Source organism: Pholis gunnellus (genome assembly GCF_910591455.1).
Source record: "Pholis gunnellus genome assembly, chromosome: 10".
Taxonomy (NCBI): domain Eukaryota; kingdom Metazoa; phylum Chordata; class Actinopteri; order Perciformes; family Pholidae; genus Pholis; species Pholis gunnellus.
In genome coordinates this window covers 24616459-24630424 of record NC_136537.1, presented here as the reverse complement: position 1 = coordinate 24630424, position 13966 = coordinate 24616459, and the positions used below count along the sequence as shown (strand labels likewise).

At 45.3% G+C, this 13966-nt stretch overlaps 1 protein-coding gene across 1 annotated transcript; it reads right to left on the bottom strand.

The window, feature by feature from the left end:
* Window positions 1-4633: 4633 nt before the first annotated feature.
* g3bp1 (GTPase activating protein (SH3 domain) binding protein 1) lies at window positions 4634-13674 on the bottom strand. The gene is made up of 12 exons (XM_079167731.1): window positions 13561-13674; window positions 10543-10659; window positions 10328-10409; window positions 8453-8626; window positions 8273-8363; window positions 8011-8104; window positions 7337-7610; window positions 7083-7187; window positions 6669-6786; window positions 6264-6389; window positions 6057-6166; window positions 4634-5935 (listed from the first exon to the last, which is right to left on the bottom strand). Exons 2-12 carry the CDS (start codon window positions 10635-10637, stop codon window positions 5663-5665), a joined length of 1542 nt encoding a protein of 513 aa, XP_079023857.1. The 5' UTR covers window positions 10638-10659; window positions 13561-13674; the 3' UTR covers window positions 4634-5662.
* Between the last annotated feature and the right edge of the window lie 292 nt (window positions 13675-13966).

The following is a 13966-nucleotide window of genomic DNA, read 5'->3' as shown; positions in this document are numbered from 1 at the left end:
AGAGCTCTTTATGAACACTTTCTGTAAGTCAGCATTTCTGCAGACTTCATAGCGTTGTGACGTTAAACACGGGGTAACCAGAGGAAGCATGGAGACGTAAACAAAGAGGGCGGCGCGTGTGTGTTCAGCCTGACTCAAAAACATTAAGGATTCAAAGATGGAACATAAAAACACATGAAAGCAGAGATTATATTACAGATTTATTCATCAAATATTTCTTCTTGTTCCTGAAGCTGTTTTGACAAAAAACATGTAAATTGATCATTTGACGATTACCTCTCATCTCATGAGCCTCTCACACTGAAACCATCTAACAGGTGACGTCCGTCAGGTCCCTGAGGGTTCAGGGTTTAAGGCCTTAGGGGGGACGTTGGGACTGGGCCTCAAAGATATTTTCTCCAGTCCTCACTCAGAATAGAGGTTTGTGTCTGACTTGTAGTTGTGATAAGGTCAGCGAGCAGGAAATTACATATTTAATGAGGCTCCACACACGTTCAGTACGTGTGTGTGTGTGTGTGTGTGTGTGTGTGTGTGTGTGTGTGTGTGTGTGTGTGTGTGTGTGTGTGTGTGTGTGTGTGTGTGTGAGAACACTGTCTGCGTGCTCGGGGGGTCTGGCTGCCAGCTGGACCAGAACATGCTGGAAGCCACGAATACTAATAACGTGTCTGTTCACAGCAGGAGGGCCGCAACTCACTGAATACTGATCCAAACAAGACGACACAGGACGGGTGTACAAACAAGCCGGCCATATGTCGACACAGGCGGCACCGTAACATCCTGGAACATTAATGAGTCCGTTAAGGGGCCACGTGTCCTTGAGCGAGACCCTGAACCTCCAACCACCTTTTGTTATTGGATGTGGTGGCTGTGGAATGTGGAATCTGGGTGATTGTTTTGGTTCGATAGCCAGTTATTCTGCTCTGTTTCTTTTGAGAACAACTCGAATAGTGTTGAGTATAATTATCGTCGTGCAGATGAGCTGAACTTAACACGCACCAACACCTTCGGCGAGCCCGGCCGTCGTCCTCCTCACACTTCTCGGTTCACGCTGAGTTCAAGTGAAGTCAGTGGCGTGGAAGAAGTCAACGTCCTGACAGAGCATGTGCGCAAACAGCAAACACACACACTTTGTGTGAAATATAAAGAGAGGTCTCGCTCAGATAAACCCAGTATACGCTATCTGCCCCCAAAAAGACATTTAGCAGCTAAAGAGGGACATGAACAAACGTGTCTGCTGCTGCGTATGTACAGAAAATAGCTTAGCTAACATGTTAGCCTCGTCTGACCATATATTTGAAAACCCCCAAACCAGGACCCTGAAGTGTACCCAGGCGGCAACCTCCAGTTCTACAGATCGAAGACAGAGCTTCATGTGTTTAAAGCTGCATTCTCTCTAGTGTCCACCAGGGGGCGACTCTCCTCTGGTTGTATAGAAGTCTATGAGAAAATGACTCTACTTCTCTCTTGATTTATTACCTCAGTAAACATTGTAAACATGAGTTTATGGTCTCAATCTCTAGTTTCAAGTCTTCTTCAATGCAGTATGATGTTCATTTATTAAATGATGGTCCATTTAGAGTCAGATCGAAGCCAAAGCTTCATGTGTTTTAAAGTTGCATTCTCTCTAGTGTCCACCAGGGGGCGACTCCTCTGGTTGTATAGAAGTCTATGAGAAAATGACTCTACTTCGCTCTTGATTTATTACCTCAGTAAACAGTCAATTGGGGTCGTGTTCACTGTGTGAATGAGAGAGGTCCATACGAACGCCCCCTTCTTGCGGCGCTCTCGACCTTGTACGTGATAATCATCTGAAAGCTCAAAGTTAGAGAGTTGTGACGTGTTTGCTGACGTTTCTTAGGTGGATGGTGAGGTAATATATGACCATTTTAGTCACTTCCTGGAATTAAAATAAATTTGATTAAAAAAAAAAAAAGACTCAAAACCGACGTTGCTATAACTACCCCTGCTGGCCCTATAGCTGCATCAATAATCTCTCCTCATGTCTGGGGGCCTTATCGAAGCCCTGCTATCTGCTATTTGTGATTCTGAAGTGACTTTCGATGCTCACGTGACCAAAGTCCTGCTTTGCTCTATTGAGACAGCGAAGCAAAACCAGGTCATTCCTTTCACCTGCAGACCTGCAGAGAGTCATTCATGCTTTTATCTCTTCCAGACTCGACTACATGCCCGCGCACTTTGTTCTGGTATCAGCAGGCGAAACATTCAGAGGCTGCAATTGAAACAGAACGCTGCCGCCGGGCTTTTAACTCCTACGAAGAGAAGTGACCGCATCAATCTCTGAGCTGTGGAACTCGCTTCCTGGTGATCTAAGGCTGTAAATTCAGTATCCTCCTTTAAATCTCCTCTGAAGACTCACTGTTACTGTTTGCCTTATTTTTTACATCTAACAGGTTTTTACAAAGTTCAATCTTGTTTCACCTTTAATTCTGGATCTTATTTTCCAGGAGTTTCTATTTGTGAAGCACTTTGTAACTTTGTTTTGAAAGGTGCTGTGTAAATAAAGTTATTATTATTACAGCCATACACCGAATAAGACATTTATTTAAGCGACTAAACTATTACAATTAACTTCCACAAAGTGAAAACACAGACAACTCCCGGACCGGACATCACAGTAAGCCCCGCCCCTAAAGCATCCCCTGCTTTATGGTCTGTTTGACTCTAAATGGACCATCATTTACTAAATGAACATCATGCTGTATTGAAGAAGACTTGAAACTAGAGATTGAGACCATAAACTCATGTTTACAATGTTTACTGAGGTAATAAATCAAGAGAGAAGTAGTCATTTTCTCATAGACTTCTATACAACCAGAGGAGTCGCCCCCTGGTGGCCATTAGAGAGAATGCAGGTTTTAATACAGTTCCACGTTTACTGAGTGTTTACTACACTTTGCGTGTGACAAAAGACGCTATAAGCACCATGAGCTCATGACATGTGAACTTTACAGCTCAGAGAAAAGTGCGTCTGCTCCTGAACGCAGCACGACTTCACTCTGTAATCTGGCAGCGTCCGCAGAAACACCATCACATTAAAACAGGAACGTGATTTATTGAAGCCGGTTTCGTCTCTTTTCTGGTTCTTTATCGATCCTCCGGAGACGAATCACTCCTTTTTCTTCCTGGCTCGCCTCCACAGAGAGGTCAGAGGTCAGCGTGAGTTACAGAACAGTGACCCTGCAGCCGGTCGGCACTCGGCTGCTGAATGCTAATTTAAGGAGTAAAGTCGAAGGTTTCGATCCGCTTTGAGAGGAAATCTGTCCGATGTATGATTTACTGCAGGACACCTGGAGGAACAAAATCATTAAGTACGTGTACTCTACTGCAGTACATGTTCTGATACTTCTACTTCTCCTCCACTACATCTCAGAGGTACATATTGTACTTTATACTGTACTACATCTCAGAGGTACATATTGTACTTTATACTGTACTACACCTCAGAGGTACATATTGTACTTTATACTGTACTAGATCTCAGAGGTACATATTGTACTTTATACTTCACTATATCTCAGAGGTACATATTGTACTTTATACAGTACTACATCTCAGAGGTACATCAGAGTACTAAAGATGGCTTCTAATCTCTGCTCAGATGTTTTACTGTAAAGAGTAAATAGTCTTTATATCAGTAACAGTGATGTCACAGTTGCTATGGATTTGTGCCAGTAGGTGTTGCTATAGCAACATGACCTCATTAAACAGTATTTGTGTGATTTGTTCCTTAATATTCAGCAACTTGTGCTCCAGAGTTTCGATGTTTTTCAGTAGTTTTACTAATCCTCCTCTACTGAACGTCCTCTGCATTATTGAACTGTGTTCAGCAGCTAAATGGTACTCAGCCATCATTCATCAGCCATCATTCATCATTCATTCATTCAGCCGACTGTCCGTGAGAACGTCTCAACGGTTCATGATCTGTGTTTTAATGAGGCGGCGTCACTGTGATGAGGTTCAGCAGCAGGTGGATTCGTGGTTCAAGGTGATAAAGAAGCTGCACATGAAATATTTAAACTGGACCAGTTACCTGATTAATGCTCAGCTGCAGTCGAAACGTGTCGACGGTTCATCATTGATGCCATAAAGTAACGAGCAAATACTACAGCGGAGTATTAATTTGTAGAAGTCTTTTACTTTTACCTAAAATCATGCTTTTGTGTTAATGAGATTGAAAACTGTCTGAAAAATATCCAGAAATTAAATTGTAAAAATTAAAGTGAATATGTCTTAAGTTATTAGATTTTATTAAAAATATTCAAAAATGTAGTAAAAGGTTAAATGTTTATAAGTGAGAAATATTCAAAAATTATTCATAAAATGTGAAAACTAATGAAATGTGCTCAATAAAAGGTGTGATAGTGATTTCATCCTCCTAATCTGAACCAGTGTAAACTAGAACACTAACATCCTACAAGTTATACAAATAAACACTGAATACTTCTTGTAGTCTGGTCCCAGTTTAAAGTACATTAAACACTCTTAAGACAAAAGCTTCAGCAGTTCTACTGGAGTGTGATTCTACATCCACATGGTTGCCAGGTTTGATACTCCGCATCCCCCATCTCCACAGTCAGTGTAAAACAAGATGACACACAGCAGAAGGTTTAAAACAGTAAATCACTTTTAATTTAGTTCTCTCATCGGCAGGTGAGCTCGTTTCTTTAGACATGATGAATGAAGTGCATTGGTAGTAGAAGCCTGACAGGATCTCGTTCATGGATTTGATAAACATGCTCCGTTCAGACGCGTCCGTGAATCCACGCGATACAAGCCAACATTACTCAAATAAAAACCACTACAGTTCAGCTCTTGACCTGATAGAATAAAAAGATAAGACAGACCCATCGCTCGATACAACGGTGGCAGCAATACACAGGATTGCCCAAGCAGTTAAAGTACACGTTCCTTTAAGAAACAGGGAGAGAGAACGCGAAAAAAAAAACCTAACCTCCGGCTTTTTTTAATCCCCAATTCAAGTAGTATTTAACCCTTCTTTTGCTTTCATGTGTTTGCGTGTTTCGACTTTTCGTTTCCTAATAAATTCAAAGTTCAGCGTGAAAAACAACAAAAAAAAGACAAAAGAAGAAGAGTCCAGATAATACATGTGTTGGTGGAGGAAGAGATGGGTTTAAAAAAAAAAATAATTAAAATGTGACATTCTGGATTCCTCAGAGGGAAACAAAGAGCAGCAGGTGAGGAGGAGGAGGAAGAGGAGGCAGCCTTCTTCATGAGACACATGGAGAGACTGCTGGTTGAAGTTAGCAGGAGTTGGTGGGATTTGACGGTGAAAACTCAACCAAACCGGCGTCAATAACGAACAGAAACCTCTTCAGAATACTACGCGCTGACGTTTAGGAGAGAACGAGAGTGTGAGTGTGTGAGTGTGTGTGTGTGTGTGTGTGTGTGTGTGTGTGTGTGTGTGTGTGGGGGGCGACTTAAACAGACTTGAAATGAACTCGTTTCTGCTCCTAAGCTGCAGCGTAAAGAAGAGTTTTCTGTTATATTTTAACGTTTGTCTAATTGGTTCCTGCTGCAGTTTAAAAAAAAAAAAAAAAAAACAAGACAAAGGGAGAATCAAAAAGCATCGTTTTGTGATCGTTAATCTAAACTCGAGGTTTGGAGCCCAACAGGGTTTTCCTCACTGGCGCTGGGTCGGGTAGCGGCCCTCGCTGGGTCCCGCGCCCCGCCCGGAGCCGAAGCTGGGTTTCTGTGCCATGCCTCCGCGGGTGGGGGGGCCTCGGGGTCCTCCTCCTCCACCGCCCCCTCCTCCTCCTCCACCTCCTATCCGCTCTCGGGGCCCGCCGGGACCTCCTGGCCCGCGGGGCCGGATGTCCCGCCTGTCGCCCTCCCGGGCCGACCGGGTCTTCTTCTCCTCCACGTTCAGCCGGACGTCGCCTCTGAACTTGATGGGCTGAAGACACGAGAAATAAAAATAAATAAATAAATAAAAACAACGTTACAGCTTCGTGAAGTTTCCAGTCATCGGTTCAGACTGAACATCAAACTGCATCATGAATAAACAGCCGTCTCACCCGGTTGCTGAGGATCTTCTGGACCGGTTCAGAGTCGTCAAACACCACAAAGCCAAAGTTGGGCAGCTTCCCTCCGCTGTTGATCCTCAGCTCCAGGACCGTCCCGTACTCTGTGGACCCCACACACACACACACACACACACTCTAGTTACCATCACGAGTATGTTTAGGAATCTCGTGTTCTTAAGCTCTAAAAATCAAACTCACGCTCAAAGAACTCCTTGAGTTCGGTCTTGTCCACGTCGTGGGGGACGTTTCCCACAAAGAGCTGCTGGGCGTCGGGGTACCGGACCACCCGGCGGCCCTCGGACTCGCCCTGCTCGCCCTCCCGAACTGAAACAAGTGAGAGGGGGGGGGACGCTGTGAGACTCGCAACGTGACTGGTAGAGTCTATTCTGAGGTTATGAACTCTTTACTTCATGATCTGCTGCGTGTTTGGTCTCTAAAGTGAGTTTAACTTGTACAACAAGATCCAAACAAAAACATTGAGCGAGTCCCGAAGCAGAGCCTCGGAAACTGCACTTGCATAGATAGAAGTTTGAATGAACATGTTTTGCGCTGCGTCTCTGAACACTCCTGCAGGTGTGTGTGTGTGTGTGTGTGTGTGTGTACCTGGTCTGGGTCCTCTGTGCACCGGTGGAGGACCTCCAGGCCTCTGTTCCCTCGGCCTCTGGTCCCTCGTTGGTCTCTGTGCTGCTGTCTGGGACTCTGACTTCACCTCCGCTCTGGGCTGAAAGAGTCAACAACACGTCAGTGAGAGAAGGCAGCAGCCGGGTTCATGACTTCACTTTCATATCAACAGCAGCATGGTCATCATAAGAGGAGGTAGGAGGAGACGCTGGTGTCCCGCTGCCTTCATCTCTACTTTTTTGGGAGATGCAACACAACAGAGCAGCCCTGAGGACGGCTACTGACACAGAATGGCTGCTTCAGATTAGGAATCCAAACTAGTTCAAAAATAAAGTTGTAGTTGAACACCAGATTTATCTCGGGAGATATTTTAATTCTGACTTTTTGCAAACCTACCGGTGCCGTGGGAGGGGCTTTGACGACGTGTGGGGGGATTCCTGAGACTGGGACGGCCCCGCTGGGAGGGAGGTTCTTACTGGTGACGGACGCCCAGGAGAACGGCTGGGAGGAGACATAACACTGGAGACACTTAGTGCTGACGTTCATCTTAGTCTTTAAGTATTACAGCAGGTCACTCAGAAGAAACACCTCTGCTAAGAAGAGCGCGGTGCCACTGAGGTATGATCGGGGTTCCACTCGTTCAGACTTACCCTGTTTTCTTCTGGGGCGGTGGGGGCGGGTTCTGCGGGCGTGGCGGTGGGTTCTGCGGTGGGCGGGGCTCCGCTGCTTATCTCTTTCTGGTCGTCGGATGCGTTCGTGTCCGCTTGCGTCTCCGCCGCCGTCGTCGTCGTCGTCTCCGGCTTCAGCTCCACGACGACGGCCTCGGCCTCCTTCTCGGCCTCCGGCTCCGGTTCTGGACTCGCCGCGGCCTCGTCTTCCTCCTCCTCCTCCTCGTCGTCGTCTCCAGGAACCGTCGGCTCTGAACTAGAAGTACGAGACGGTTACACACAAAACCTGCTGCCCTCTGCTACACAACGGAGACGTTAACCCTCCGAACGCCCAAAACCCGACAGCAGGACGGGAAAGCACGTCGCCAAAAACACACCGAGAGAGACCAACGAACATTTGTGATATTTCACCAAAAACATTTTACTCCACAACGTCTCGTTTAAAATCTCGCCAAAGATAAACCGTTTGTTCTAACCGGATTCTGTAAAAAACATTAAATTCTGAGCTCTTCAGCGCAACTAAGAAGACATGATTGATTCATCTGAGACCAACAGTCACGTGACAACATATCTGTGAAACTTTGACTGAACACAGAGGTAAAGAAATGACTTGAAGGTTGCAACACGTGAAGCGGTTAAGAGCTCGAGGAACACACCAGGGTGTCGGGTCGTAGAAGGAGGCGGACTCCTCCGGAGCGACGTCGGGGGAGGGGACCCTCTCCTCGATCTCCTCCACCTCGTCCTCAGACTCTGAAAAACACACAAACATGTTCAGCACAACGACCTCCTGCTGCTCTTTAAAGGACTAAAGACACACGAGAAACTCTGAACTCAAGTCATCTTTAGGTGAATAACAGACATCAGGAGGATGAAGAGTATGACAGCAGAGAAACAAGGTCTCCAACGTCGTCGTCTCACCTTCTGGAGGCTCAGAATCAGAGTCTCCGAACACCTCGTCCTGGTAGCGGAACACGTCGTTGTGGACGTAGAATTTGTTTGCAACGGTTCCCTGAAGGACGAAAGAATCATTTAAACATTATTAGACTTTCATCAACAACATCTGACTTGCGTGCTTTTGACAGCAGGCGGACTACGGACCTCGGGCGCCAGCACGAAGGTCTGCATGAACTTCCTCATGGGCTGCATGTTGTTGGACAGCTCGCCCATCACCTGCACCACCACGCCCTCGGTCAGCGTGGCGTGGGCGTCCACGTGTCGGATCTTTGTGTGACAGTCGCGGAAACTCAGAGCCATCACCCTCTTGTGGATCTCCTGCAGACATGGGGGGGGGGGGGGGGGGGGAGGAGGAGAGTAAGGACACTTTGGTTCATCTACCCATAAGGCTCATCTTCTTTGTTGTTTGTTACCATCCTGTCTGTTCGGTATGCTGTCATTGTAAATATTGGTGATTTGTAGAAATCTTTGCCGTATTCAGAGAAATCACATAACGTCTCCAGACTTTAAGAAAACTTGCTGCTCTGGCTTTTTTCTAAGAAATAAAATAATTTTATAGCAGTTTAAAAACCTCAGCAGCAGTCCAGACGTCTTTATTCTGCACAGCTTCCAGAAACAGACGCGGCGCTACTGGAATATAAAACAGTTTGTTTCTATCTGCTGTGATGAGATTATACAAACAGAAGGTTTCCTCCAACATGACAGAAGTTGAGGTTTTTGAGTTTCCTACATTGTGACGAGCTGCTCTGACATTTCAGAGTAAACTTTAGTAGTTTTATATCGTTACAAATTCATATCACATTACCGTTTGTTGTGTGACAGACTTAACGGTCCTTTTTGGACTAAACGGCTTTCCTTTCAGCTCCACTCAGAGTTCAACAACAGGTGTAAGAGTTGCTCTGTGATAAATAACATGTAACATGTGTAAGAGTCGCTCTGTGATAAATAACATGTTAACATGTGTAAGAGCCGCTCTGTGATAAATAACATGTTAACATGTGTAAGAGTCGCTCTGTGATAAATAACATGTTAACATGTGTAAGAGCCGCTCTGTGATAAATAACATGTTAACAATGTGTAAGAGCCGCTCTGTGATCAATAACATGTTAACATGTGTAAGAGCCGCTCTGTGATAAATAACATGTTAACATGTGTAAGAGTCGCTCTGTGATAAATAACATGTTAACATGTGTAAGAGTCGCTCTGTGATAAATAACATGTTAACATGTGTAAGAGCCGCTCTGTGATAAATAACATGTTAACATGTGTAAGAGTCGCTCTGTGATAAATAACATGTTAACATGTGTAAGAGCCGCTCTGTGATAAATAACATGTAAACAATGTGTAAGAGCCGCTCTGTGATCAATAACATGTTAACATGTGTAAGAGCCGCTCTGTGATAAATAACATGTTAACATGTGTAAGAGTCGCTCTGTGATAAATAACATGTTAACATGTGTAAGAGCCGCTCTGTGATAAATAACATGTTAACATGTGTAAGAGTCGCTCTGTGATAAATAACATGTTAACATGTGTAAGAGCCGCTCTGTGATAAATAACATGTTAACATGTGTAAGAGTCGCTCTGTGATAAATAACATGTTAACATGTGTAAGAGCCGCTCTGTGATAAATAACATGTTAACATGTGTAAGAGTCGCTCTGTGATAAATAACATGTTAACATGTGTAAGAGCCGCTCTGTGATAAATAACATGTTAACATGTGTAAGAGCCGCTCTGTGATAAATAACATGTTAACAATGTGTAAGAGCCCCTCTGTGATCAATAACATGTTAACATGTGTAAGAGCCGCTCTGTGATAAATAACATGTTAACAATGTGTAAGAGCCCCTCTGTGATCAATAACATGTTAACGTGTGTAAGAGCCGCTCTGTGATAAATAACATGTTAACATGTGTAAGAGTTGCTCTGTGATAAATAACATGTGTAAGAGTTGCTCTGTGATAAACATGTTGTTAACATGTGTAAGTGTAATGTCTGCTGGAGGAAGAAGACTTACAGATTGTCCATAAACAGCCTCCACCGGTTTGCCGTTGTTGTCCAGGCCGCCGTGCACGTAGGACGAGTTCTTTCCATAAAACCTGAGCGGACGGACAGAAGAGGCTCGTTAGTTTACTACATCACATAAAAGGAATCCTGCGTTTGTGTTCACGCCGAGGTTCCAGTGAACTCTGACCAACGATCACATGACCGAGGAGCAGGTGACGGGCTCACCTGTGCAGGTAGTCGGGGGCCTGGTTCAGCAGTGTGTAATACTGTCGGACAAACTCTCGCCCGACCAGCTGGGCACTTGGCTTCTCCATCACCATTTCTTTGGTCAGCTGGAAATCTCTGTGAGGAAGCAGAAGAGGAAGAGGAGGGTTAGATTAATGATGTCCTGTGATTACTGTATTAACTAGTGCTGAAACAATTGTTCTGTTAATTGATATTAGACCTAAAGATGAATCGATTACTTCATTGTTAACTTGTTCCGGTAGATAACACGACGTTAGGACTACCGTTGAAAGCAACGAGCTGGTTGCCAGTTTCTTAAAATGGTTGCTGCTGTAAATGACAACTCGACAAACAATTCTTGGGCTTATAGAAGTTAGCGTTTTGTGTCTTTGCTCCCTGATAGTCACACACGCCTCAGCAGCAAACAACCCTCCTGAAAGACGTACACGTGATGATGAGTCATCCTGCGTCCCCACACAGAGCAGTCGGAGAGGTTTGAAGTGGAAATCAGGTTCGGTAAACGTGACCTCTGATTTCACAACAGCGCACGACATCCAGGCTCGTTTTAATTCATTTCTCTGGAGCGCGTTGAAGCGTCTGCAGCGAGAAGTGTTTGATCTGCAAACCTGACTGATTCTGACAAGCTTCTGGGTGCACACACACACACACACAGTATGAAAACAAACTCAGACAGTTTGTTTTCATACCGAGTGGAGAAAAAAAGAAATCCTGAAATTGCACTTGAATGCAATTTCTTCTACTGCCTTCATCTCTCAAATTAACCTTAATGCACATTTAGAAAGAACACCAGGTTTTATTTATATCAAGGACTTTTTGGTTTAAGCTTTGTACTCTTTGGCCTTCAAATGTCGACTGAAATATGCTGATGTGGTTTTATTTTGCTGCCGTTTAACCTTCAACTCGAGCCGATCAGACGTCACTTATTGTGACTAAAGAGACTCCACGAACTAAACCATTTGAGCTTAATAACATTAATGAAACGGACACGGCCGCTCGACTAAGCTGCACCAACAGCGATCACGAACAATTAAATGCACACGATCGACTGAGGCAATGACGTCTATGAAATAAGTATTTTTAGGCCATAACCGTGCAGCTCTACATGAACGACGTGAACAATCCACAGCAGACACACGGTCCTGACCTAAAAAGCGTCCCAGAAGTCCCGTCTTTATGAGGACATTTTGTTCCCTTCACTGATTCCACCACTGTGTGTGTGTGTGTGTGTGTGTGTGTGTGTGTGTGTGTGTGTGTGTGTGTGTGTGTGTGTGTGTGTGTGTGTGTGTGTGTGTGTGTGGACACTTCAAATCAATCCGTGTTTTCAGATTCAACGCCCTGATAACGCTTCGGACGGTTCACTCTTGACGGTAACACACCCACATTCCTCTGTTTCCTGCACTTTATTTTATGTGGTAATGCGACTCGGTGCCATTAAACAGTCACCTACATGAATATTTGCACATGGAGCCTGGCGTGCCTTGTCGGGTTTTGATGGATTGCTCATTTAAAAGCAACTTTCAAGTCTGGAATGTAGAACAATAAAAGATACGATCGGACTGGTGATGTTCTACGTTTGTCCAAAAGAAAAGACCAAAACCAACAGTCTCATTTCGTCTATTGCACTTAAACCCAAAAGTCTTACTGAGGACGCAAATCCTTCCCAACAGGACACAAAGATGTAGTTTTATTCTATAAAAGGCGCCGTAGTTTCTAGAGAACTTTACTGTGTAAATAGTGCATTCGATGGGGATCATTTACAGCTGCAGATTCAGTGTTTTAAGTGCAAGTGGAAGTGGCTCAATGATGTGTTTTGGGACAACAATGGAGGTCTGCATGTAACAGACTTACCCTTTAAACTATATGGAGCACACAGTACGGTCTAATAGAGGTTAATCTATGATGAGGAGGCTAAAACTAGCAGACCCAGTGGTACTGTCTTAAATAGACTGTCTGTCTCTCACACCTGTCTGTCTGTCTACACACCACCACCACCACCATCTGCTGTCCTGGCAAACACTTAGCAACCAGCACACATTATCTGATCCACCAGGCTAAGCCTGAGGAGGAGTGGTAGCCCCAAAAGAGCTGAAGGTGTGCAGGGATCTGGGGGCTAACGTCTGTGTGTGTGTGTGGGGGGGGGGGGGGGGGTGTCCAAGTGTATTTGAAGATATGAGGTGCATATAAGGGCATAAGCGGCACCACAGCAGCCATATCACAGAGCAGCTTGTGTAGAAAGAAAGTGCAAAGCATGGCAGGCAGACAAAAGGCCACGCAGTGACCGGCACCGACCGGCCTTACGCGCACTCATCCACCGGTCATGGCGGCTCTGCACGTCGGTGGGACTTTTTTTTTTATGGTTACAGGATGTAGTCCAACCAGCCAGATATAACCCCGTGTTCAAAGAGCCTAATAGCTGCTCCAACCACGGAGCTAAACCCGCAAAAAAACTAGTGCAGACACCGGCTAATGTAGCTTTGGTTTGTGCAGCAGCCCCAACACGTGTCCACCGGCCGGTTCGCCGGCTACACGTCTCGGGTCTTTCCGTGGCAAGTTAACCCGTTTACCGGATCAGAACCGAGGAGAAACCAGTGAGCGCATTCGGTGGAGGATTGTGGAGAAAAATGCAAAACTGGCAACCAAGAAGAGACACACGAAGGGAGGGAGTCACGACTGAATGAGAGCTCATAAGTGGGCTACACATGGGCGGTGGCTATCTCCTGGAAAAAACTAAGTTAAATGTCTATATCCTAAAATTTCAGCATTGCAAACAACTACTTCCATCACCGACTGGTACTTTAGAGTTCGTTACCATAACACGTACTGTTTAATTTAACGTGACCGCCGTGCTAACAGCCATCATGCCCTCACCAGGATGTAGACGGAGCCGTAAAAAAGCGACCCAGTTAATCTGCCGATTACGACACTGGAGGACACCCTATTTGCGACTTTTGTTTTTAACAAAAAACACATGACAGTTTGTCAAAAAGAACAACTTACCTGTGGGTCAACTATCAAAAAAAAAATCGATCTAGAAAGAAGTGATTTCTTTGAATCACCACAGCGACAGCAGCCAGGAGACGCTAGCGGCTTCACAACGTGCTGGAGTGCTAGGTTACCGGTTTTCATTCTCCGCAACCGAACTTGACATCCCGCCTCTTACGAGCCGCCTAAGCCAATCAAATTGAAGCCGAGTGACTCATCCACCAATTGCTTTAGCGCTTACACAGATAGGGGCGAGAGCTTCTAACTCACAGCCAATCACGAAGCGCTGTGTCTGAACCTGGGATTTCTCGACAGGGGGGCCAATCACGTCACAGTAAATGGACTTGAGGCGCGATGGTTTCATCGGCCGGTGCGTGCCGGTTGTTGTTTTGAGCTTCGTGTACCGGAGCCTCTTCACCGC